This window comes from Hipposideros armiger, unplaced genomic scaffold (genome assembly GCF_001890085.2).
Source record: "Hipposideros armiger isolate ML-2016 unplaced genomic scaffold, ASM189008v1 scaffold_118, whole genome shotgun sequence".
Taxonomy (NCBI): domain Eukaryota; kingdom Metazoa; phylum Chordata; class Mammalia; order Chiroptera; family Hipposideridae; genus Hipposideros; species Hipposideros armiger.
Window position 1 is genome coordinate 813,592 of NW_017731468.1, and position 22,631 is coordinate 836,222.

Consider the following 22,631-nt stretch of genomic DNA (forward strand, 5'->3'; position numbering starts at 1 on the left):
ATACCTGTGTCACTATGAGATAAATTCCTACAAGTGGGTATGGCCAGATTGAAAGTGCATGTTTGGGGCCGGCTGAGTGGCTCAGTTGGTTAAAAGTTGGCTTAGGAGTGCGAGCTCTGAGCAACAGGGCTCCCGGTTTGATTCCCACATGGGCCAGTGATGCTGCGCCCAAGCTGAGCTGTCACTGAGCTGCCAACAGGTGGCAGGATAGCTCAGCTGGTATAACAAGATTGCCTGTTCGATGGTGGGCTACGCCCCCCCACCCCCACAGCTAAGACTGAACTCGGCACCTTGAGCTGAGCTGCCAGCCAGATGGCTCAGTGGATAGAGCGTGCGCTCTTAACAACAAGGCTGTTTGTTCGACTCCCGCATGGGATGGTGGCTATGCCCACCCGCAACTAAGATTGAACACAGCACCTTGAGCTTAGAGGCCACGAGCTGTCGTCGGGAAGCCAGATGGCAACTGATGTCCTCTACAACTAACATTGAAGAACAACAACTTGGCTGGTCCCCTTCCTCAATTCCCCAACACTGTTCCCCTCCTCCAGTTCCCCAATAAAATCTTAAAAAAAAAAAAAAAAAGGAAAGTACATGTTTTCCATTTTGAGAGCTGCTGCCAGATTTCCAGTTTGCTGCTTTGTCCAATTGCAGGGGAGACTCTTGTAAAGAGTAAATTGTATGTACATCTTATTAGATGGCCCTGCTGGTTACCCCCTGAAAAGATTGTGACAATTTATGCTCCCACCAATGATGAATGAGCATATCTGTTTCCTTACCTAGTTATTAGTTAGGTCCTACCCTTTAAAAAAAAAAAGTCTGTATAAATCACTGTTTTTTGAAAAATTTATTGTTTTAATTCCCTTCCTTAAACATTAATGAAATTAAACATTTCTTCATGTGTTGATTGGCTATTTGTAGTTCATCTATGAATTGCTTGTTTATATTTTTTGCTAAATATTTGCAGTTCCTAAAGTGTTTGCCAAAGCATTGTGGGATATTTTCAATTTGGGGGAGAAGCACAGTGACATTGGCCATCTGTGAGATGTTATGGGAACTACTAGCTTGAAAAATTTACAATTAACATTAGCTTACACTGTATTCCTTTTGAAGATGCTATATATCTTTGCAAAGTTGAGTATTTGATAGTTGCTGTAATAAAAAACAAGTACCATGAGAAAACTCATAGTGGAACAGGAATGAGGGCAATGGGGTCCAATGGTTCCACCAAGGCTTAGGAAGTTCTGAACTATCCAACAGACACGCAAATCCCATTAGTACGTATTTGTGGTTATTAAAAAATGAAATCAAAATATTTTTCCCTTCAACTTATGTGTATATCATTTTTTCAAACAGTTGCTAAGTTGTTAGGGCATAAATACTTATTAGGTTGTTTGGACCGAACTACTTAATAAATGGAACTATTAGGTGTTTTTTTTGGCTTAGACGTACCATGAAAACATTGAGGTGCTAAGGGTGCTATGAATGGAGAAAGTTTGCAACTCCCTGCCATATTTCATTCAGTTACTTTCAGTTTGTTATTAATTTGTGAGAGCTTTGTTCCTTGGAGAATTAGGAAATACTTTACCCCTTGTAGCCTTTACTTTTGAATATTTGTGTCATTTTTACTATACAAAAGTTTTCAATTTTTATGTTGACATACATCTTTTTTTGTTTTTTGTTGTTTTGCATTCACGGCTTTATGTTCATTCTTAGAAAGCCCTTTTTTATCTAAAGATTATAAAACATTTCCCCGTTTTCTTCTAGCATTTTTATAGTTTCTTCTTTTTTCCATTTGATTATTTTCTCCATCTGGAATTTATTTCAGTACAAGGCTTTGGGATCCAACTATATTATTTCCAAAGGAACTAGTTGGTTGTCTTAATACCATTTATTGAATAAATCGATCTTTTCACTACTGTTTAAATGTTACTTTTATCATCTACTGAACTTCCAGCAAGTTTATTTCTGGACCTTCTCTCTCTCTTACAGCACTTACTGTTTTCTACCTTGAATTTTAGTTATTTTATATACATATGTTCCTGCACTAGATCATAAACTTTTTTATATTGATTTCATCTCTGTGTCATATAGCTGCTTTTTTTTTCTCTTTCCCTTCTTCTCTCCTTCTCTAAATCTTTCTTAAAACTTTTATTATAGAACAATTTAAATATATACAAGTGTAGACAAAATAATATAATGAACCTGATTCAACAGTTATTGATTGTTGACTAATTTTGTTTCAGGCATACCACCACCAACTTCCCTCCTTCCGTAGTGTTCTAAAGTTAATTCTCTTGACTGAACAAATTATCTGTATTATTTTTCATTAATACGTTTTGCTACATCAAACAGTTTCTTCTTGCTCTCAATATTGTCTTTAAGGACACTCAATAGGTGAAGATCCAGGTATATAGAAAAGATCAATTATCAAGTATTAGGCTTCGCCTAAAGAATTTAAACTGGGATTTATTTTACCAATAAATAATTTGTAGTTTAAAAAATTATATACATAGCTTTTCAGAAATGTATCTGTGTTCTAAAGTTAGGAACTCTTTATTAGAACAGATATTATATTGTTAATTAAATAGTTAATTCTTTACATGCAAGTCTTTGTATGTTGGGTTAAGATCTACTACCTTTGACATCACTTTCTAAACCTCGCCCTTAGCCAGCAGCTCAGGGCCCTTGACGCTTTGTCTGGGTGATGGGATTCCTGATTGCATCATAAAATTTGGAGCACCAGGACAAATATAGACTCAACTCTCTTTTCATTATTGTGTATTTCCCCCAACCCTTTTGTGTGGGAAGAGTTTAGAGAGGTAGCTTTTAGCACCCCAGCTGCTGCTGCAAATACATTCTGCCTCTGCCACCCCTGGCAAGGAGGCATGGTAGAATTACAAATGAATAAATGCTCTCTCTATTGAGCCCCCTGTCTAACAGACAAAGCTGCTGCGGATCCCTTGGGGCCCAGGGTCTGTGAAGAACAGGACACAGTACTTCCCTTCAAAGAGCTCCAGGAAAGGGAAATTGTAGATTGATAACCATGATGACAGGATTTAAAAAGTTTTTTTAAAAATCAACTGAAATGAGCTGAGTAGAAAGAGTAAATAGTCTTAGGGTGGGGATGAGGGCTGTTGAAGAAAGCTGAGGAAGGTTTTAGGGAGGTGGTATTTAGACTGGGTCATACAGTATGAATGGAATTTCAATAGGCGGAGTTGGAGAGGAGGGGAAGAAATAGAAGGAACATCTTGGACAGAAAAGCATTTGTAAGTTGTCAAGAATGGGAAATCATCCATCCCATGTGGCCACAGAAGAGGTACATTAAGTGGAGGAAGTAGAGGCTCAAACTAGAAAGGTAGGTTGAGCCTTCAGTGCCCAGCAAATTTTTTTTTTTAAGATTTTTATTAAAATATAGCTAACACCAATATGGGCCAGTGAAGCGACGTCCTCCACAACTAGACTGAAGAACAAAACAGCAATTTGTCTACCTGTCTGTTCCCCTTCCCCGATTCCCCAACACTGTTACCCTCCCCCCAATTCCCCAATAAAATCTTAAAAATAAGATAAAATAAAATATAGCTAAGATACAATATTCTATTAGTTTCAGGTGTAAAACATAGTTGTTCAACATTTATATACCTAAAGAAGTGATCACCATAAGTCCAACAACCATCTGACACTGTACCATGCTATCACAAAATTATTGACTATATTCCCCGTGCTGTACTTGACATCCCCGTGACTATTTTGTAACTAACAATTTGTACTTCTTAATCCCTTCACCTTTTTCACCCTACCTCCCACCCCCCTCCCATCTATCATCCTGATAATTCTAGTACCCATCTGGCACCATACATAGTTAGTATAATATTATTGACTATATTCCTTATGCTATACCCTATATCCCCTTAACTACTGTGTAACAACCAATTTGTACTTCATAATCCCTTCCCCCTTTTTCACCCACCTCCAACCCCCCTCCCATCTGGCAACCATCAAAATGTTCTGTATCTATATGAGTTTTTTCTGTTTTGTTTGTTTGTTTTGTTCTTTAGATATAAGCAAAATCACATTTGCCCAGCAAATTCTTTAGGAGGTTGGAAATCATTGAGGGGTTTTGAATTGGGGAGTAATATGATCAGGGCTTGGCTTTAAGAAAATGTCTTTAGCACAACCAGCTTTATTTATGAAACAAGGAAATAAAGGCTTATTTCTCTTGGAAGGAAGGAAGGAGGGAGGGAAAGAAGAAAAGGAAGAAAATTTCACTGTAGTTATGTGTAAGCAAGTTTTGGAGGCAACGACCAGTCAGTTGAGTTGTTTTCATCATCTAGGTTTAAGGCCTTTAGGTTCCTGAGCTAGAACGGGGGTTAGTAGAAAGGAAGGAATGTATCTGAGACACAGTGAATTTCTGGGGCCTCTGCGGACTGTGGTTTTGTACATCTTAGTCCTTAAAGATACTCCTGGCCATTTCCTGTGATTCTTTACCCCAAGCCAGTCAGCCAGGATGTAATTACGCTTTGTAATCAGTGTCCTTTTCCTGGCAGCAGCAACACAACACAGCCAAATGTTACATTTTGGGAACCTACCAAGACCTTCCTAAGGATGTGTGCTCATCTGATAAACAGGTTGAAGTTTGGGGAGCAACCCCCTGAAATGCTTCCTGGCCTGCCCTCTAACATGGGGTCAGATTCGTGGGAAACGGTGGGTGGCACAGCCGCTTTCTTGTAGGGATGACCTGGTTGAATACGTTCAGTGCCACAGGGTCAGGCCTTCAGTCCACACTGACCCCCAAGGTTGGTGACAGTGGGCTGTCAATCAAAAAGAACACGTTGAGCTCTGTACAGATGACCAAGGGAGGTACATGTACCCAGCATGCACCGCGCCCTGCGCTGTGGAAGTCAGAGGCGAGAGGGCTGCTCCTGGGAAGCCTGTGCTCTAGTTGGGGAAACGTTAATATGCCTGAAGCAGAAAACAATTAAATTCTAAACCGCATTGTAATGATTAGAAATGGCATGTAAGTTAGACAGCTTCTCTCTCTTGCTTCCCCATCTAGACACACACGCGCGCGCGCACACACACACACACACTCAACACACAATCTTCCTTTTAAGTAATTTTTGCTCTATCCGTTTCCCAGCAGTTATATGATTAGGCATGTTTCTGTGAATTAGAAAGTTTAGATTCCTCCCTCAGCCAGCCCCCTACTCACCACCCCCCACTTCAGCCTAACTTAAAGCCATAAAATACTTCTGCCTGCCTGCCTTTAGTTCTGTTTGTATGAATTAAGTCGACAGGATAAATATTCACATTCCCAACGACAGGCTGAAACAATGTTTGCCTGTTCTGCCCAGTGAGTCGAGAAAAAAAGGGGGCCTGACATCACCCTATACTGTACATTCCCGGCATAGATCATTTATTTAAGTCCCTGAAAAAATACAGATGTTTTACCAGCCGAAATAAAATCCTGTGTAAACACTGAGCTTGGAAAAATGTGGCTCTGACTTAGCTGTGGGGGTTGGAGCAACGCAAGGAGAAAGCTAGGCAAAATGGCAGATATAGAAATTTTATATTTAGTTTGATGTGATAGGGGCAAAAGTGTTTACCCCCAGTCTGCATGCTGCAAAAGAATAGAATTTGCTTTTAAGAAAATAGAGTTGCAAAAGTGGATAGATTTTGTTGATCTTCAGAGTTTGGGATTGTTAATGATTATGATACATTCACTCTATTTATACCTGACCTCTGAAATGAGCATCCTTTTTCTCACTGAAGTTGTCCTTTTTCATGGCCTACCTAACCTGGTCCTGTTATTGCTGGACCTTGCTTGTTTCTGGAGCTCAGCTGCTGTTGATTTTATTAGGGGGAAAATTGCCTGGAAGCCATGCTTGGTGAAGAGGAAAACCCATCTCAGCGTTTCATTCCCAAACAGCCATCTATCATCTTGATCTTGTCTAACACAAGTCACTATTTTAGTCCAGCAGCATAAACCAGACATATTTTACTAGTGCAGTGCAAGTTTTTTCAGGGATCTGCCTCATGACTCTTTTTAGGGCTGTGGCACTTATTCAAAGAGCATTACATTTGCTTTGTGGAGTTGCTTTTAAGATTCAAAGCTGCCAAAATGGACCCATGCTTTACACAGATGGTTGGGGGCTCCCCTGAGTCTCTCTGTGTTGTGAGTGGGGATGGGGACGGGCAGAGGGTAACTACTTCCAGGCTCTCCAGACTTTTCTTAGATCCTCCCAGAGATTCATTAAGGCTTGCATCTCGGGGGGCAAGAAATCGAGTTCACTCATAGCTGCTTCCTGACCACCCCTTCCTCGGGGCGGGGCAGGACCACCTCATCTCTTGGCAGTCCCAAGCCGATGACGTCCTGGGTGATGCTGTTCGTTTGCATTTGGTTGTTCCCTGTGTGCTTTGGGTCCCTTTCTGACTAGATCACAACTGTCTTAAGTTAACAAAGCTTTCTCCTGTTTCTTTTGCTGAAGATACCTCTAAATCCACGCTAAACTTTTCCGAGGGGCTTACCATAGCTAGAGGTAACCAACTGTCCTGGCTTGTCCCAGTGTGATTAACAGAGCACCTTTTCACTCTCAGAATTCCTGGCTTGTACAATGCATTACCGTAAGTAGAGACTACGTCACTGGCTCTTAACTCACCAAACTCATGAAATCCCCCTCCCCCCTCGTTCCAGAACCTGCCACGTATTCTCTTGTGATTTCTGTCTTGAGGGATGGCCCTCAATCACCAGTTGCCTGAGTTAAGTGTCTGTTTCCAGACCCTCAACTCCATGTCTAAAGCAGTTGCCAAGTTCTGCCTGCTCAGCCTCCCAAAATGTCTCTCAAATGTATCCTTTCCTCTTCATTCCGCTGCTGCTATCATTTAGACTGAGGTGGGGTGGGAGTGTCACAAGTTCAGAGTCCTATCAGTGCCAGGCAAGTAAGTGAACGAAAGGGCATGGGTATAAACACGCGGCCTTCTTGATCCATCCTTTGTTTTCAGACTTTTGATAGATATTTGGGTTCAGTAAATATTTCATTTTCCTCTTGATTCTCCGTAAGTTAAAAAGGAAGACGCATGAGAGCAGTGATAAATGACATTGACACTCTACCTTAGTGACCGTGAGTACCCGGCAGTGGTGGGGACGCTGGTGAACTTGAGCGTGCATTTCTCACCTAAGGAGCCAGCTGCTGCCCCCCAGCCGCAGCCAGGTGACTGTAGCTTTGCAGGAGTGTGGGCCCAAGATTGCCAGATCTTCTGGTTTTTCAAAAGAACTTGCAAATCGAGATGATTTTGATGTGAAATCTCCCAATTCATAAACTACACAGTTTAAAAACACTGTGTAGACCTAACAAAATATCTGCAGCCACTTTTGGCCCATTGGCTCTTGGTTTTCAACCTCTGGTTCTGACCCTCACACCTCTTGTCTGGACTATTACAGTAGTCGTGGTCATCCTGTCCTTTCTAATCCAGCCTCTACACTGCCCCTGGCCTTTTCTTTCCAAATGACAGAGCTATCACATACGAGTTCCCTCTCTAAAGAGGTCTTTGCTGTCTGTAGGACAGAATACACATTCCTTGATGTTGCATTTAAGCTCCTCCTCAGTCTGACCCGACCACCTCTCCAGCTGTGTCTCCTACCACCCTACACACACCCTGGCTGTGCTCCCATCATATACTACTTACTGGCCCCTGAGCAATCCCAATACTTTCTTTTATTTAATAGCTCTTTTTAGAGTAATTTTAGGGTTACAGGAAAACTAAGCAGGTAGTACAGAGAGTCCCCATATATTCCTTTTCTCCCAGCCCCCTCTCCCCAGTTTTCTCATTACGAATATCTTGCATTAGAGTGGCACGTTTGTTGCAATTAATGAACCAATATTGACACATTATTATTAACTAAAGTCCATAGTTATTTACTCTTTTTGTTGGGAATACCAATATTTTAACACCCTTTAAAAATTTATTTATAATTTGGTTTTCTCTGTTTGCATTCTATTCTCCCAATACGGGCAAGGTTCTTTTCAAAGCCAAATATGAATATCACTCTTTCTGCAAAGCCTTCTCTAACTGTTTATTTCTGGAATGGGGCTGCAAGGGAGGGAGCAGACAGAACAAGGACGAAAGAGAACTAACATTTTTTCCAGGTACCTAGCGTGGACCAAGATTTATATTCTTTTAAATCTCTCTATAATCCTATAAGATAGATATTATTATCCACTGTTTACCCTGAGGAAGCAGAGGTTACGTAAGTTGCCCAAAGCCCTACTGATAGTAACTGGTTTTACACCCATGCCCACATGGCTTCAAAGTTTGTGTTCCTCCCCTGCCCTCCCATAGGGCTGCATTCTTACCACTAATCTAGCCTTCCTGCTTTCCCCACTAGATTAGAAAGCCACAGAGTGGGGAGTGCAGTGTTAGTCAGCCCTGTGTCTTCACTCCCAAGAAGGGGTTGGCACGTACAGCAGCACCCCCAAACCCATGGGCACATGTCCTAAAGGCAGAGTTAACATAAGAAGAGGTACCAAATATCAACATCGATTCAGCAAATGGTTGTTGAATGCCTGCTCTATGCTGGACTTGGCAGAGGATGAAGTCAAGCATCAGAGGAAAGTGACAGCGATGCTACCCTGCAGGCTATAAATGCCATGCAGGCTGAGGCAGGGAAGTGACTCATTTCCTGTTTATCCGTGGCTAGAGTGGAAGCTGAAGGCGAGCAGGGATTCTGTTTTCTGCTCCTAAGACAGTGCCCGGTACTAACAATTGTTTACTAACCATTTGTGAACTGAATATCTGAATCCTATTGCAAATCTGAGACACCGAAAATGGCACTAAACTTCTCACAGTTCTCACGTACGTTCAGTGAGCCACCGTCCTCAGTTCTGGCAGGTCTTGGTTTCTCCATGTTTGGTACAGTGCAGCCCCATCTTATAGGCTATTTCTAAATTGTTCTAGGCCTGGACTTCATCACGTGTTTAGTTCTCCGTTCCTGGTAAATAACGAGGATCACAATTGTTGTGTGGTTTGTACCCAAGGTGACAGAATTGATGGGCCTGTAGGCTGATTTTCATAAACCAGAGCTACCAAGCGTTTCAAAAACAGCCTTGTTTTTGCCAAGTAAGGTGAGCAAATATAGGGCTAAGTTTAAACATCCATCAGGAGTTATTTTTGAAGTGATGGCTTCTAAATGAGAGGCATTTGAAAATCTCACAGCTTTCTTTACAAGTAAATTCCAAAGTCATGTATTTTGCTGGTGTCTGCTGATTAATTATGATCCCGCGCCACCATGAAAAGCCCCGGTGGTTGGTTTTGTGTAGCTGTGGAGAAAGGAAAGCGAGGCCCAAAGGCATTGCCAACTCTTTCAGGCTAGTAGGATCCAGGCAGAGGGGAGGTATGTTTTCTTCACCCTGGCAGTCACCACAGATGACAGAAGCCCCAGCCAAACCCCTTTCTCCAGACTTCACTCGGGGAGGTTTGGGTCCCTGTGGAAGTGTGGTGAAGTGCTGATATTTGATCTGTTGCTTCTGAAATAACAGATCCATTATTAGAGAAAGGATTTTTTAGTTTCCACATTGGGACATGTGTGCATTCTCCTGTACAATTACTTCTGTTTAGAAAAAAAAAAGTAGCAGTTACATACAGTAAGTTAATCAAAATTTCTTCTGATTCTCTAAACAGAAGGTGCTCAGCATATATTTGTGGTTGGTAATTGCAGATGTTTGACCCAAGAAAACCCGCCTAGTCACACCTGCTTAGAGTCTGATGACTCAGGGTCTCTTTTATCTTTGCCTCTTGCTTTTTCTCTTTACTCCAACATTTAATTTTCAATGATGTCCACCATTAACAGGAGAGAAAGAGAAGGAAAAGTTGAATCTTGTTGCTTAGAAAGAAACATCAGCAGCATGGGTGAAGGATACAATAGGGAAAGAAAACAAACTGGTTATTAAAATAGACTTTCAAAGTTTTGATGTGTTTATCTGCACTGGCTTTTCACTGCTCCCCCATCCCTCCTTGATTTAGATAAGGGCCACTGAAGGATTTCTCTGACAAGCGTCTTTCTCCTTGGCACTAGCTGAGGTCAGAGCATCTCATCTACACCCTTATCCACTTTCTCTGCTACAGGTTTGTTCTCCTCACAAAGGCTTGTTGATGTCATATCTGAGTGTGAATCTAAGACATGTACATGAACATGTGTGTACACACGCGCGCGCGCACACACACACACAGCCTGTGTCATGTGTCTGCTGGAACTGGTGGCCTTCATGTTGCAGGATTTGTCTGTCTCTGCTTAATTCTAATATATAATGTCATGTAAGAGTAAGAAAGTAGGACGCGTCTGCATCGCTGCCTCCACTTCTGACATCTCAGTGAAGATCTGCTATAAAATATCTAGTTTACAAACATCACCGTGCAGTATTTGCAAAGGCAAGGTCATTGTGGCCTGCTTCTTTGGCCAAGCCTATTCTGATAAACCCAGACACGTAAACCAGTTTAGATTCTCAGACTTTGGCTTTAAAAGGTACTTTTTTTTTTTTTTTTTGCATGAGACTGCTAGCATAGAGAAAGGTTTTTGCATTTCTTCGCTAAAATGAATTTATAGGTTGTAACTAATAAACCCTTGTACCAGATAATCGTCTGATCACAGCATAGTCACCTTGTTTTGGAATTGTGCGCAGAACCCAGAGCACAGGTATGGATTCAGGACCTGGGTTTCTTGCCACTTGCTGCGCCCTCCAAAACCAACAGGCATTTTTCAAAGAGACCAGAGCCATGTTCTATGCTACAGGTGTCTGTTTTCTTTGAGGAAACCGAAAAGGGAGGCACTTGCCTCTAGGAAAAATATATTTTCACAGCAGGATATTTCGTTTTCTCTTTTTTGGTTTAGGTATTTCATTTGTTACAAGCCTTCTCAGACTCCAAATACAGAATGAATGCACACTTTCAGCAGGAGCTGGCTGACGTTGCTGTTTGTACCCAAGCCAAACTCTGGCTGGCTAAGAGGTATGTTAAAGCCCCCTGTGAGCATGGAGTTATCAGAGGTTAGGAGCACACTGGAGAATTGCTGTTTCTAGTTTTGGGGGTTTTAAACATCATTGGCATGAGTTTTCTAAACTTATTGGAGTATTTATCTTTTTAGAACTTTGGGTTGTGGTAAAGAAAGAAAAATATTTTCTTGACAATTTTTCTAAAACTGCTGTGTGGCTGCGGGGTTGGGGGGGGAGGCATGTAATATGGCTTTTTATCTGTCCACCAATCAGCTTGTTTTTATTCATTCCTGCCCTGTGTTAGCTGTTATAACAATGAAAGGCAGTAATTGACTAAATCATGTGGTACAAACTCTTAGGTGCTGTGGCAACTCAGAGATTACAGATCGGTATAAGACTCGAGCAGGCACTGAGGGACAGATGGGGTGTAAAGAAGAAGACGTTGAAGTTGCCATTTTAAACATAGAGCAGAGTAGCTTGAATAAGCAAGGCAGAGAGAGATCCATACATACTACATTTTTTTCACCCTTGCCATTGTTAGTTTAGTCTAGCACTTAGAACATTTCTTATGTAAAAGAATTTCTCATGTATTACGTAGGAAATCCTCTCTGTGACACTGTGTTCAGACTCCCATGTTGCAAGGCTCTGCAGTGTTACTGCAGGCTCCCTGCCCCCGTATGTCCTCTGTGAGTTCCAGCGGAGCAGGTCCAGCGGAGGACCACATGGTGCCACATCCCATGCGATAGTGTATTACATTTGATTAAGAATCAGTATATTGGTTGTCTAATATAGCAGCCCCTTTTTTAGTTTTCAAAAAAGATGCTTTTGTTCATTTTTATTGGGCTCCCCAACCTTATTTTAGCAAGGCAAGTGATGGGCAGTATGAGGCCTGAAAATCATAGTAATTCAACAAAACATTGTTGAGCACAGGCTCCACACTAGCCTTTGTGTTAGGAGATACAGAGATGAAGACATAGAAGAATTAGTCCTGGCTACGAGGAACTCACATCTAAGAGGTGAGAAAGATGTGTAAATAAATATTTTTCATCCAATATGATAAGTGTGATAAATATATGTACTAAGTACAGGTACAGGCCAGAGGAGGGGTAGGGGAGGGCCGACATTGAACCTGTCTTGAAGGGATGAGTAGAATTTTGCCAAGTGGCCAGGGCAGGGAGGGGCATTCCAGGCTTAGGTCATCTCATAGGCAAAAACATGGTGGCATGAAATGGCACGGTGAGTGGGGAGCACTGTAAAGAGGTTAGCTCTTCAGGGACCTAAAGTATGAGGTACATAGGGCATAAAATGAGACAGAGGAAGAAATACTTGGAGGAAGAAATACTTGGAAGAAATACAGTGAAAACTCCTAAAGGAAACTGTTGGGTAAAAGGGAGCCAGTGATGGATTCCTCAGTGTGTGGATATGTGAGTCTCCGTTTCTGTCTGAGCACCTATAGCTTTGGACAGGGATATTGATGGGGAAATTCTCTAGTGTCTGAAATGCCGATAAAGTAATGGTTAACCTTTCGTTTTTAGTCCAATGTTCGTTCTCTCTCTCTTTTATTTAAAGAGTAGCAGTTGATTGACCATAAACTACTTCCATGAGCTTAGTATCATTTGCCTCCTGTGTGGCTTTTAGACAAATTCTCCCCGATGCCTTTTTCAGGAGACCAGGGAATTCTGATCACATTTGTGCTCTCATCTGTTTACCAATTTCTAGGCCAGGTCCTCCAGCTATTATTATTTCTAGGGATTAGGAAGTCAGGGCTCTCCAGAAACCATGCTATTGAAACCCCTGCTTCTAGGCAGGATTGTCCCAAGACAGAACCCTACAGCTCCTGTTCCTAAAGTACTATAAGGAAGGAGTTTCTGTCCCCGTAATTTGGTACCCCTTCATGGGTCTCATAGAAATTCGTCCTCCACTGGCTTCATGAGCTTGTTTCTTCTGTTTGGATGGGAAGAAGGCGCTAGAGTAACAGTAACAGGCCAGTCATCTAAACGGACCTTCATGTTGCGCAATGCCTGAAGATGGATGACACAGCTGCCGTAAGCCTCCTCTTCAGCTGGAGAAGTCGTTTTTGGCCTCTTTTAACCTTCCCTGTGGTTCCTATTGCAATTTTCTAATCCGGCTTTTCATCATCATCACCCCACCCACATTCTCTGATTTTTCTCCATGATTTTTCAGGCCTAGAAAACAAAGGCATGAATCACTGCAATTCACTGGGTTTCCACCTTCCTTGCCGAAAGTCCAGGAAAGCCACTTTTTTAATGTTTCCAGTACAGTCAACACTTTATTATCCCAAGTGTGAACTTGACACTTCGTGGGTGGTCTGTAAATGGTTCCTAACACTGGGCTTCCTCTTGCTCCCCAACATACTTTTACCGTATTCATCAGGATGTGTTCAGAGCCTAAAATAAAGTTTGGGAGGAAGATACACTGCCTGAGCACAACACATACCAAAGCCATGGATCACTTTTTCTGTATCATCCACATCACTGATGCAATAACCTTGAGGCTCCTGAACAGGAAAGTGTAGCACTGGATATTATGGTGAAGCTTCGGCCTGTCCCACGCCTGATCTGCCCATCTGAGGTCTTCTGAGAGTGTTGCCTAGGAGGTGTTTGTCTCCACTGAGAACTCCATGCTCACAGGAGCCGTTTCGGCATCCTGGTGGGCCTTTCTCAAAGCCGACCCCTGTCTTCACATTCTCACCTGCCTTTCCCACGAAACACATTACAATGCACAGTATTCCAAATTCCACTGCTGAAGAGGCTCCTTTCTGTCCCTAACAATTTACACATGAAAGAGGAATCAATGTGCCTTTGTGGCCACTAAGGACTTCCTGTATCTTTTGAGTATAAGCTACAGAAACATTAATGTTATTGCAAAAAAAAAAAGTGTTGATTTAAATTTTAGCACCAACACCTTTTTCCTTCTACAGTTTATTTGATCCTTAGCCTGGGTTCATTCAGTCCAGTTAAGTAAAAAAACGTTAGAGAGGGTGTCATTTATTTGTCCTTTTATCCCCAAAGAAGGTTTTTTGTTTTTTGCTTTTTTTTTTAAGTTCATTGGAACCATTGGGTAACCGATTCAGTTTTTAAAATTTTGACCCTGAAATTAGGGCACATAAAATAAAGACTTTTGTCATATATTTGTGTTTTGACTTTGCAAGATTAATAGGGATTTATATGAGGTGATTAAGCAATAGCCATGGAGTTGTTGGGGAATTTTTGGTGATGAATGGCCAGCTGGCAACATGGCCTGAGTAGAGGACTGGGCTTCTGCTCTTACAGGCCGCTTTTCATTCCAAGATGTCAAAGCCTTCATAGAAATCAGCTCATTAATCCTGCACGTCCCTTCCTTCTCCTTTTTTCTCCACCTCTCCCTCCTCAATCCAGTTTACTGTCTCTCTCATGGTGCAAAGGTGGTTTACCAACTACTGAAGGAAAGCTCAGCTAACCCAGGCCAGAAACTGAGTGAGAATATGGGTCAGCTGCTGGCTTGGAGAGGCCGGCGGTGGGCGCCGTAAGAGAGGAATTAGCGTAGTCCCTCACCGTGGCCCTGTCTGTGCCTTTGCTGGTTGCAGGGTCCAGCTGCAGTGTCCCAGCTAGATCCCAGGGCCTGAATAGAAAAAGATTTTTCAAAGCCCTGTCAAGTTGGACTACGTGGAGAAAAGATTTATTTACTCTAACTGAGAAAATTACTATTATATCGGGATTAAAATTTTTTGGAAATCAATTTGGTTATGTAGTGTCTCCTTTGGTTATAAAAGGAAAAAAATATGAGTGTGTGTGTGTATATATGTGTGTGTGTGTGTGTGTGTGTGTGTTTTCCTTTTAGTAAATGTGGTGAACTAAATGCACTCGCAGATTAAGTACAATGGATGATGTGATGACCAGACAGAAAAATGTGTCCTACTAAAGTTTTTTCATCTTCTTTTCTTTTTTCTTTTTCTTTTTCTTTTTTTAAAGATTTTATTGGGGAATTATGGAAGGGGAACAGTGTTGGGGAGTTGGGGAAGGGAAACAGCCAAGTTGTCCTTCAATCTTAGTTGTGGAGGGCGCAGCTAGCTCAGCTCCAAGTCCAGTTGCCATCAGGCCGACTGGCGGCAGCTCAGGGCAGCTGAGCTCACGGTGTCGTGTTAAATCTTAGTTGCAGGTAGGCATAGCTCACCATCCCATACGGGAGTCGAACCGGCAACCTTGTGGTTAGGAGCACTTGCTCTCACCAGCTGAGCCATCCTGCCACCTGTTGGCAACTCAGCAGCAGCTCAGCTCGGGTGCAGCTCACGGGTCCATGTGGGAATCGAACCAGCGACCCTGTTGCTCAGAGCTCGCACTCTTAGCCAGCTGAGCTACTCAGCTGGCTCCCCCACATCCTTTTTTTTTGATTGTCTGTGTAGTATATGCTTATCATAGAAAGTTAGTCAGGTATAATATTTGGAAGAAAATATAAGTCTAGTCTTAACCAATATCCAGTCGAAACCACTGTAATTAACAGGTTAACAGTTTTATGCATATAGTTATTTCACCTTTTCTCCTGTTTTGTTTTGTTTTTGCATAGTTGAGGTTATATGCTATATGTGAGCTATATAATTAATAGCTTCCTTTTTTCACTTAACAGTATCATGAAAGCATTTGCTATTATTATTATTAAAAACACTATATGGTATAGCCTCAATGGAAAATAGTATGGCATTTCCTAAAAAATTAAACATAGAATTAGCATATGATGTAGCAATTCTACTTCTGGGTGTATATCCAAATGAATTGAAAGCAGAGTCTCGAAGAGCTATTGGTACATTCATGTTCATAGCTGCGTTATTGACAATAGCCAAAACGTGGAAGTAACCCAAGTGTCCATTGATGGGTGAATGGATAAACAAAATGTGGTGTATATGGACAATGAAATATTCAGCTTTAAAAAGGGAGGAAGTTCCAACACATGCTACAACGTGGATGAACTTTGAGGACATTATGCTAAGTGAAATAAGCCAATCACAAAAAGACAAATACTGTATGAGTCCACTTATGTGAGGTACCTAGCGTAGTCAGATTCATAGAGATAGAAGGGGAATGGTGGTTGCCAGGGGCTGAGAGTGGGGAGGAGGGGAGGAGGAGTTAGTGTTTAATGGGTATAGAGTTTTAGTATTACAAGATGAAAAGAGTTCTGAAGATTGGTTGTATAGCAGTATAAATGTGATTAGCACTACTGAACTGTACGCTTAAAAGAATTAAGGTGGTAAATTTTATATTATGTAAGTTTCATCACAATTTAAAAAAGATTCTAATGAGAAACATTAAGAACAACGCTTTGTATACGATCATTCCTCTGAGGTTATCATTGTCCTGACTTTTTTATAATTACTTCTTTGCTTTTATCCTAATTTTACCACCTATACATCTCTAAAAATGAAATACTTTTGCTTGTCTTTGAATTCGAAAAAAAATCTTTGAAAGTATCGTGTTAAAGGCAGCGTATTTTGGTCACCTGAATAATCAGTCATTAAGTTTACCTAACCGTTGCTCTATTGCTGGCTATTCAGCGCATTTCCCATTTTTTATGTTACAAATATCAGTCCAGTGAAAATTTTTATGTGTGATTGTATGTGAGTGTGGGTTATTAGCTTAGGTTTGAAGTCCATAAGTAAAACAAATTAAGAGGATATGAAAATTTTGAAGGGTCTTGATATACATTGCCAGATTGATTTCTAAAAGAGATATATCAGTTCATCTTTCCACCAACAGTGCATGGGAGGCCTTCACCAATATTTTAACTAAGATTTTTAAAGTTAGGGTAAGGAAATTTTTGCTTTGCTTTTTAGATGCCTTCTGCGTGCCAAGCTCTTTTAGGAGATTCATAAATATTACTTCATTAACTATTCTCAAATCCCCCTTGGTAAAAGAAAATCTTTTTAATCTTAGTATAAAAAAAAATCTTAGTATAAAAAAATTTTTCTGCAGTGCAGCAACTGGGGAGACAAACCCTGTGTGTAAGACACCCAGTTTAGTCAGCATTTCAGCTTGGCATGAGTAATCAGAGAAGTCAAAAATACATAGATTTTTTTTTTCAATTTTTACTTCCTATGTATCAGATGGAAGCTGCCATACTTAAGCATTTCATTTTATTGGCTTAATAAACAGTCTTCTCCTGGGCTGTCCATGGGGCACTGCTCAGGCCTGGGTATATTGTGCCCTCTCAGCCAGACAGGTCACAGTGACAGTTCATCTGGGTCAAATTGGCCATAGACGTGTTTCGTTTGACTTGAGTTTAAATATATACTATACATATATTTATATACATATATAATACATACACACAAACACACACACCCTGAGGCTGCCAAAAAAATGTGTACATGTGACTTGTACTCATCTTTTGTTATTGGTATATATTATTATAATTTTAATACAGTTTTTTCCTTTCTTAAAACGTGTATACATTTTTTTGGCACCCTCTGTATATATAATGAGTTGCTAGCATTTAAAAATCAGGAAATTTCACAGTAAATCAGAATTTCCAGCTTTTAAAAAAAAATCTGGCAACACCAGGCCAAATTCCCACATGGCTGCAATGGGCCAGAGCTAAGTATTTGTTCACCCTCTCTTAAGAGGCCATGCTGTCTGTGCTTCACCACTGTCCCCTCCCAGCCACTTCTCTCATTAGGTTACCTGCTGAGCTCCCACAGAATGAGGAGTTTGTGACTCTTGGTATTGGCATTTATTAAGTACCAGATTGGCTGCTGGCTGCATATTAGATCATCTGGAGAGGTTTTAAAACCTACTGATGCCAGGCCCCACCTCCAGAATTTCTGGTTTTTTTTGGTTTCGGGTGTGGCCCAAGCACTGTTATTTTTAAAACTCTCCAGGAGATTCTAAAATGCAGCCAGATTGAGAACTGCTGATGTTTTCCTGTGCATTCTTTTATCTCCCATCTCCCTGAGGGAGACAGTGAAAGATGAACGTTGGGGAAAAGAGCAGACATGCTGGAGGCCACTTGTATTTTTCTTCAGAGGCCAAAGATTCATTCAAGAAAGATGGAATGACTGTTTCTCTGGCCTGCTACCCAGGAGATACAGCCACTAAGCTTTAGTTCCACAGATGTGCCAGTGTGAAGGGCCATACTACTGTTTCATATGTGGGTGAATTTCTGAGGTTGGTTACTGAAAAGCTACCTTAGCAAGATATTTTAAGTCATGTCAGTTGCTCTCAAAAGTGCCATTTAAACCTGATACTCTGGGGTGGTCGATTGTCCTGGAAGTTCATGGCACATTTTCATTTTTTGAGGTGAGGCTTAAGTAGAATAGACTGTACATATATCACTTCATTCAACAAATACTTAGTGAGCCCCACTGTGTGCCAGGCTATATGAAATACTGCAACTATTTATTAAAATCATTACTTCAATGTAGAGAGGACAACAAAGGGGAGTCTTGTCAAATAGAATCATTGACCTAGAACTTTAGAGAACTGGAAAGAGTCATCAAGTTGATTGTCGTCCACTCCCATCGCCATGTATATGGGAACGTGCAGCCCAGAGAGGTCGAGGGATCTGTCCATTTTCACACAGCTGACCAGGGATAAAATCCTGCTGGACAACAGCTAGCATTTGTTGAGGATTTAGCTTCGTGCTGCTCATTGGGCTCTTTCTACTGAACCATGTTGCCGTCATCTGTCCAGACAGTGTTTTTTATGTCAAGGCTCTTGGCCATAATTAAGCACCTTCAGAACAGTGCTGCTCAGACCATAGCGTCCACATGAATCACCTGGGGATCTCCTAAAATGGAGACTCTCATTCAGTAGGTTTCCGGGGGAGTGGACACGGGGCGGGGGTGGGGAGGGGGCGGATTACCTGAGATCCTGCATTTCTGACAAGCTCCTAGGCGATTCAGATGCTGCTGGTGCTGGGACACGGGACGCATTTCGGGGCCAAGGCTCAGTACCAGGCGCTGTGCGCATCCAGCCCCCTCTCTAAAATACTCCCACTGTCACACCCTCATTCTCAAGAGCTGTCACTGCAGCTTGGGGCCACAGAACAGGACTGAGGCTACCGAAGGGGTCCGCCCAGAATTCTTTGCCCGTCTACCTGGGATGACCTGCCCTGAGGGGCTGCAGGGCCCCAGTGCTCTCAGTGGGGAGTCCACACTCTTGCCTGGGCAGCTATCCCAGTGGCCTCAGTGCCTGGGGTAGGACCAATGCTTTGTTGGCATGCAGTGTGTATTTATCATTTTGAAAAATAACAGTCTGATATTCTGGTGAGAAAAACAGGCCCTCAGGAATATAAGAACAGGTCCCAAGGTTACAAGGAAAACAACCTTGGGAGATAAATTTTTGAATAAAACAGTGGTGATGGGGGTTGATGGGAAGAGATGATGGAGGCAGCTAATATTTGTTGAAGACCTGTTTGTATGAGACCTAGTGATTTGTTACCCCAAGTTCTTATTTGTAAAAATTACTAACTATATGATTCATCCACTTTCCTGTACAGCTTCCCCCTGGGGGCTCCTGACACCCCCTGTTCAATCCTCCATGTGCCCCTCGTCTACTCCTCCATTGCCTTTTTACACACATTTCCAGTCACTTCTGCATCTCCTTCCCTGTACACCCCCTTATTGACACTCTCATCTCTTCACCCCATTTTCTGTCTTACTTACTTGTCCCCTCTAAGCTGAATGGTATGCTCCTTGAGTGCCTGTGGATTTAAATGTGTAAGGAAAAATATGTTTATAGAGACAAAGTTAGGGCTTGCTTTTGTGTGGCAATCCCAGTTCTGCCTCAGAGGGGGGGGGCCTGTGGCCAGCTGCAGAAGTCCTGGTTTAGGATTCTGTTTTGCTTTACAGCTGAAAACAGCGTTTATTTTCTAACCGCCAGATTGATTCACACAAGAGACTATACTTCCCAGGCAGAAACACTGGGGCTTAGGTCTGATTCCACTTTCCCACTGTCCCTTAGCCCTTCCCAAATCCCTCATGCCTCTTGGATTGGTCCCTTCCCAAAGTAAGAGGTCCTTCTTTCGTAACTACTGTACTTGAAATAGAGGCCTCAGTCCTTTGCCACAGCTGCAGGTTGCTGTTTCACTCCCATGCCACTGAAATGAATCCAGTCAAGAAGGACAGTGAAAATATTCAGATGATCATGTGGTATTTTAAGGCTATCATTTGTGGTCCCTGCCAAAACTTGAAGGGAAGCAAGTCTGAACAGGGTGGTTAGTTACATAGCAAGTTTCCAGGCATTGCTGGGGCTTGGGTTTTGCTTTTGGTTTGTTTCTTCTTCGTTCTTTCTTTTTTATCAAAATAAAAGTTTTCCCACCACGCCTCTCCACCCCACGTTTTTAAAATTGCTTTTCTTTCAGCCCCCAGATTTTATAGCAGAGGGAGGTTCTCATTAGGACCCCTCTTTAATCTCCAGCTCAGCTTATTCTGAAGCCTCCTTGAGCCTCATGCATATTCGAGTGATGAGAGAAATGAAGTTGGTGTGTTTTAGACCCAAGCTTGTTGACATTTGTTCGCTTCCCTTTCAGACTTCTCAGGAATGTTTAAGGTCATGATATCTCAGGATGAGATCCTGTTTGTATTTTTCAAAACAGAGAAAAACATTAAGTTAACATATTTTAACCCAAACCAATGGACAAGGTGCAAAACATTTTCTTCATTATGTATTCCTTTTAAAAATATGTCAAGCCTTGAAGGAATAAGCTGTGTGAGGAGAAGCGAAGCTTGAGAATATATGAGGTATTTCTTGTTGACAGGCTGAGCTTATGGAAACTAGTTGGGTAAGAGCAGTCAGAAGTGGTCAATACATTAAACTGAGCCTTTGAGCAAGTTGCCCACAATCAGAGTTTCTTCAGACTGCAGTGAAAAATAAAAATAGTCCTTTTATGCAACTGTACATCGAGAATTCAGTCCCCAACTGCTGATGCTTTCTACTTTTGAATATGGAAATCTGCAAACCTAACCTGGAGGTGGTAATTAGTTCGATAAAGAGCTCAGAGATATCTCTTGCTCCACTTGTAGCTGTTGGCTTACTAGGGTATTACTGTTGGAGATTTGGGCAAGGTTGTCATAGCCTAGCTTGCAAGGGAGTGCAGGCTTAAGTGTCCTCAACACATTTTCATAATATTAGGTAAAACTCTAATATAAAGGGGGTTTTCCTTTAGCTTATAACATCTTTTGGATAAATCAACACCTTGGTTACCTTCATTGAGCCATTTCCAATGAATTCAAGCCCATTCAGATTCACGAACAGTACAAAGCAATGTAGTAGGCACAGTGGGAAACACAGCAATGAATGATATTGTCCCTGTTTCAAAAACCAATAAGACAGGTATGGATTTAATGAACTATAAATAAGTAAGAGTTGGTAAATGCTGGAATGAGGTCAGAGTGTGTTACAGGAGCCAGCTCGTGGGGGGTGGAATGTCAAGGAACTTTTCTAGAAGGGAGAAGTCTTAAAGGCTTGGTGAGATCTAACTGTTAATTCTCTTAGATTGGAGAATAAGTAAGGTTATACTGATATAGAACCTATGTTGCTAAGTAAGTTGTGAAGGTCTCAATCCTAAGTACAAAGGACGGAATCTTAGTACACAGTGCTCAGCTTATGGAAACCACTTTAGTCATGTATAATAGAGTCTCTGTAATCAGAGTTTTTTGATGGTCCAATCTAGTTGAAAAGAAAGCTTATCCAGGAAACAACCAACAGTGGTGTTCATATAGAAGTTCTAATTCTGTAGTACTTACAGCAAGCACAAGAATCCAGAAAAGAATGTGAACTTGGATAGTCAGGAAAGGCTTTCTAGGGAAGGCTGGTATTTGAGATGGGCCTTAGAGCATGAAACACCAGAAGTGGTGGGAAAGAGCATTTCAAGGTGGTGGACAACACATGCAGTGTCACCCTGTAGAGAATGCATATGATATATTGTGGGCCAGTGAGGGAACGGAGCTGAAGAAGACATGGTATGTTTTGGAGAGCAGCACAAGATTTGATAAGAGACCAGTTGTGGCAGGCCTTAAATGTCAGCCAGAGGAATTTGGATTTGATCCAAGAGTTAAGAGGAAGCCAGTAAGCTCAAGCGCACCCTGGGAAATAGGCCGCTGTCTCCATGCACATGAGCTACACCGTGGAGTGGATTAAATCTTTCCAGCCTCTCCCGCTGATCAGCAACATTTCCAGCTCTTCCTGGGGGTTCCCTAATAGCAATCCACCAATTCTCTGTCCATCACCCGGAAGCCCTCGTTGTTGACCTGGGCAACTAGTAACGGGGCTAGAGATACTGCTTGGTGCGTCTTCTCATTATTGCTAAGAGGACCCTAGAAGCACTGAATTTATATAGCAGGAAAGGGAATTTAGAGATCCTCTAATCCAATGGAATCCTTTCTTCAAACAGAAGCTTAAGTGGAAGTTCAAGATGTTGGAAGATAGAAGAACTGGGTAATAGGGTGCAAGCTGGGGTGGGGGCCCAGAGGCCCACCCGCATTGGGAGCCCCAAAAGAGACTCAAAGGAGCTCTCTGACTCCCTAGTTCAAACAAGGATCTAATCCAAACCAGTATTTGTAGACAAGGAAATAAACACCAGAGGGCAGGTGATTTCTTCCTATTTGACAGATGTGGCTGGCTCTGGAGATGGCCCAAGTTAGGGAGGTAAATAGCAGAT

The 22,631-nt window shown here is 41.9% G+C and overlaps 1 protein-coding gene across 1 annotated transcript in view; it reads left to right on the forward strand.

The window, feature by feature from the left end:
- The window catches only part of THADA (THADA armadillo repeat containing), a 323,536-nt gene that overhangs the window by 200,610 nt on the left and 100,295 nt on the right, over window positions 1–22,631 (forward strand). The window contains exon 29 of the mRNA XM_019647913.1: window positions 10,883–10,998. Within this exon, the coding sequence (XP_019503458.1) occupies window positions 10,883–10,998 (116 nt within the window). The remainder of the gene's footprint in view (window positions 1–10,882; window positions 10,999–22,631) is intronic.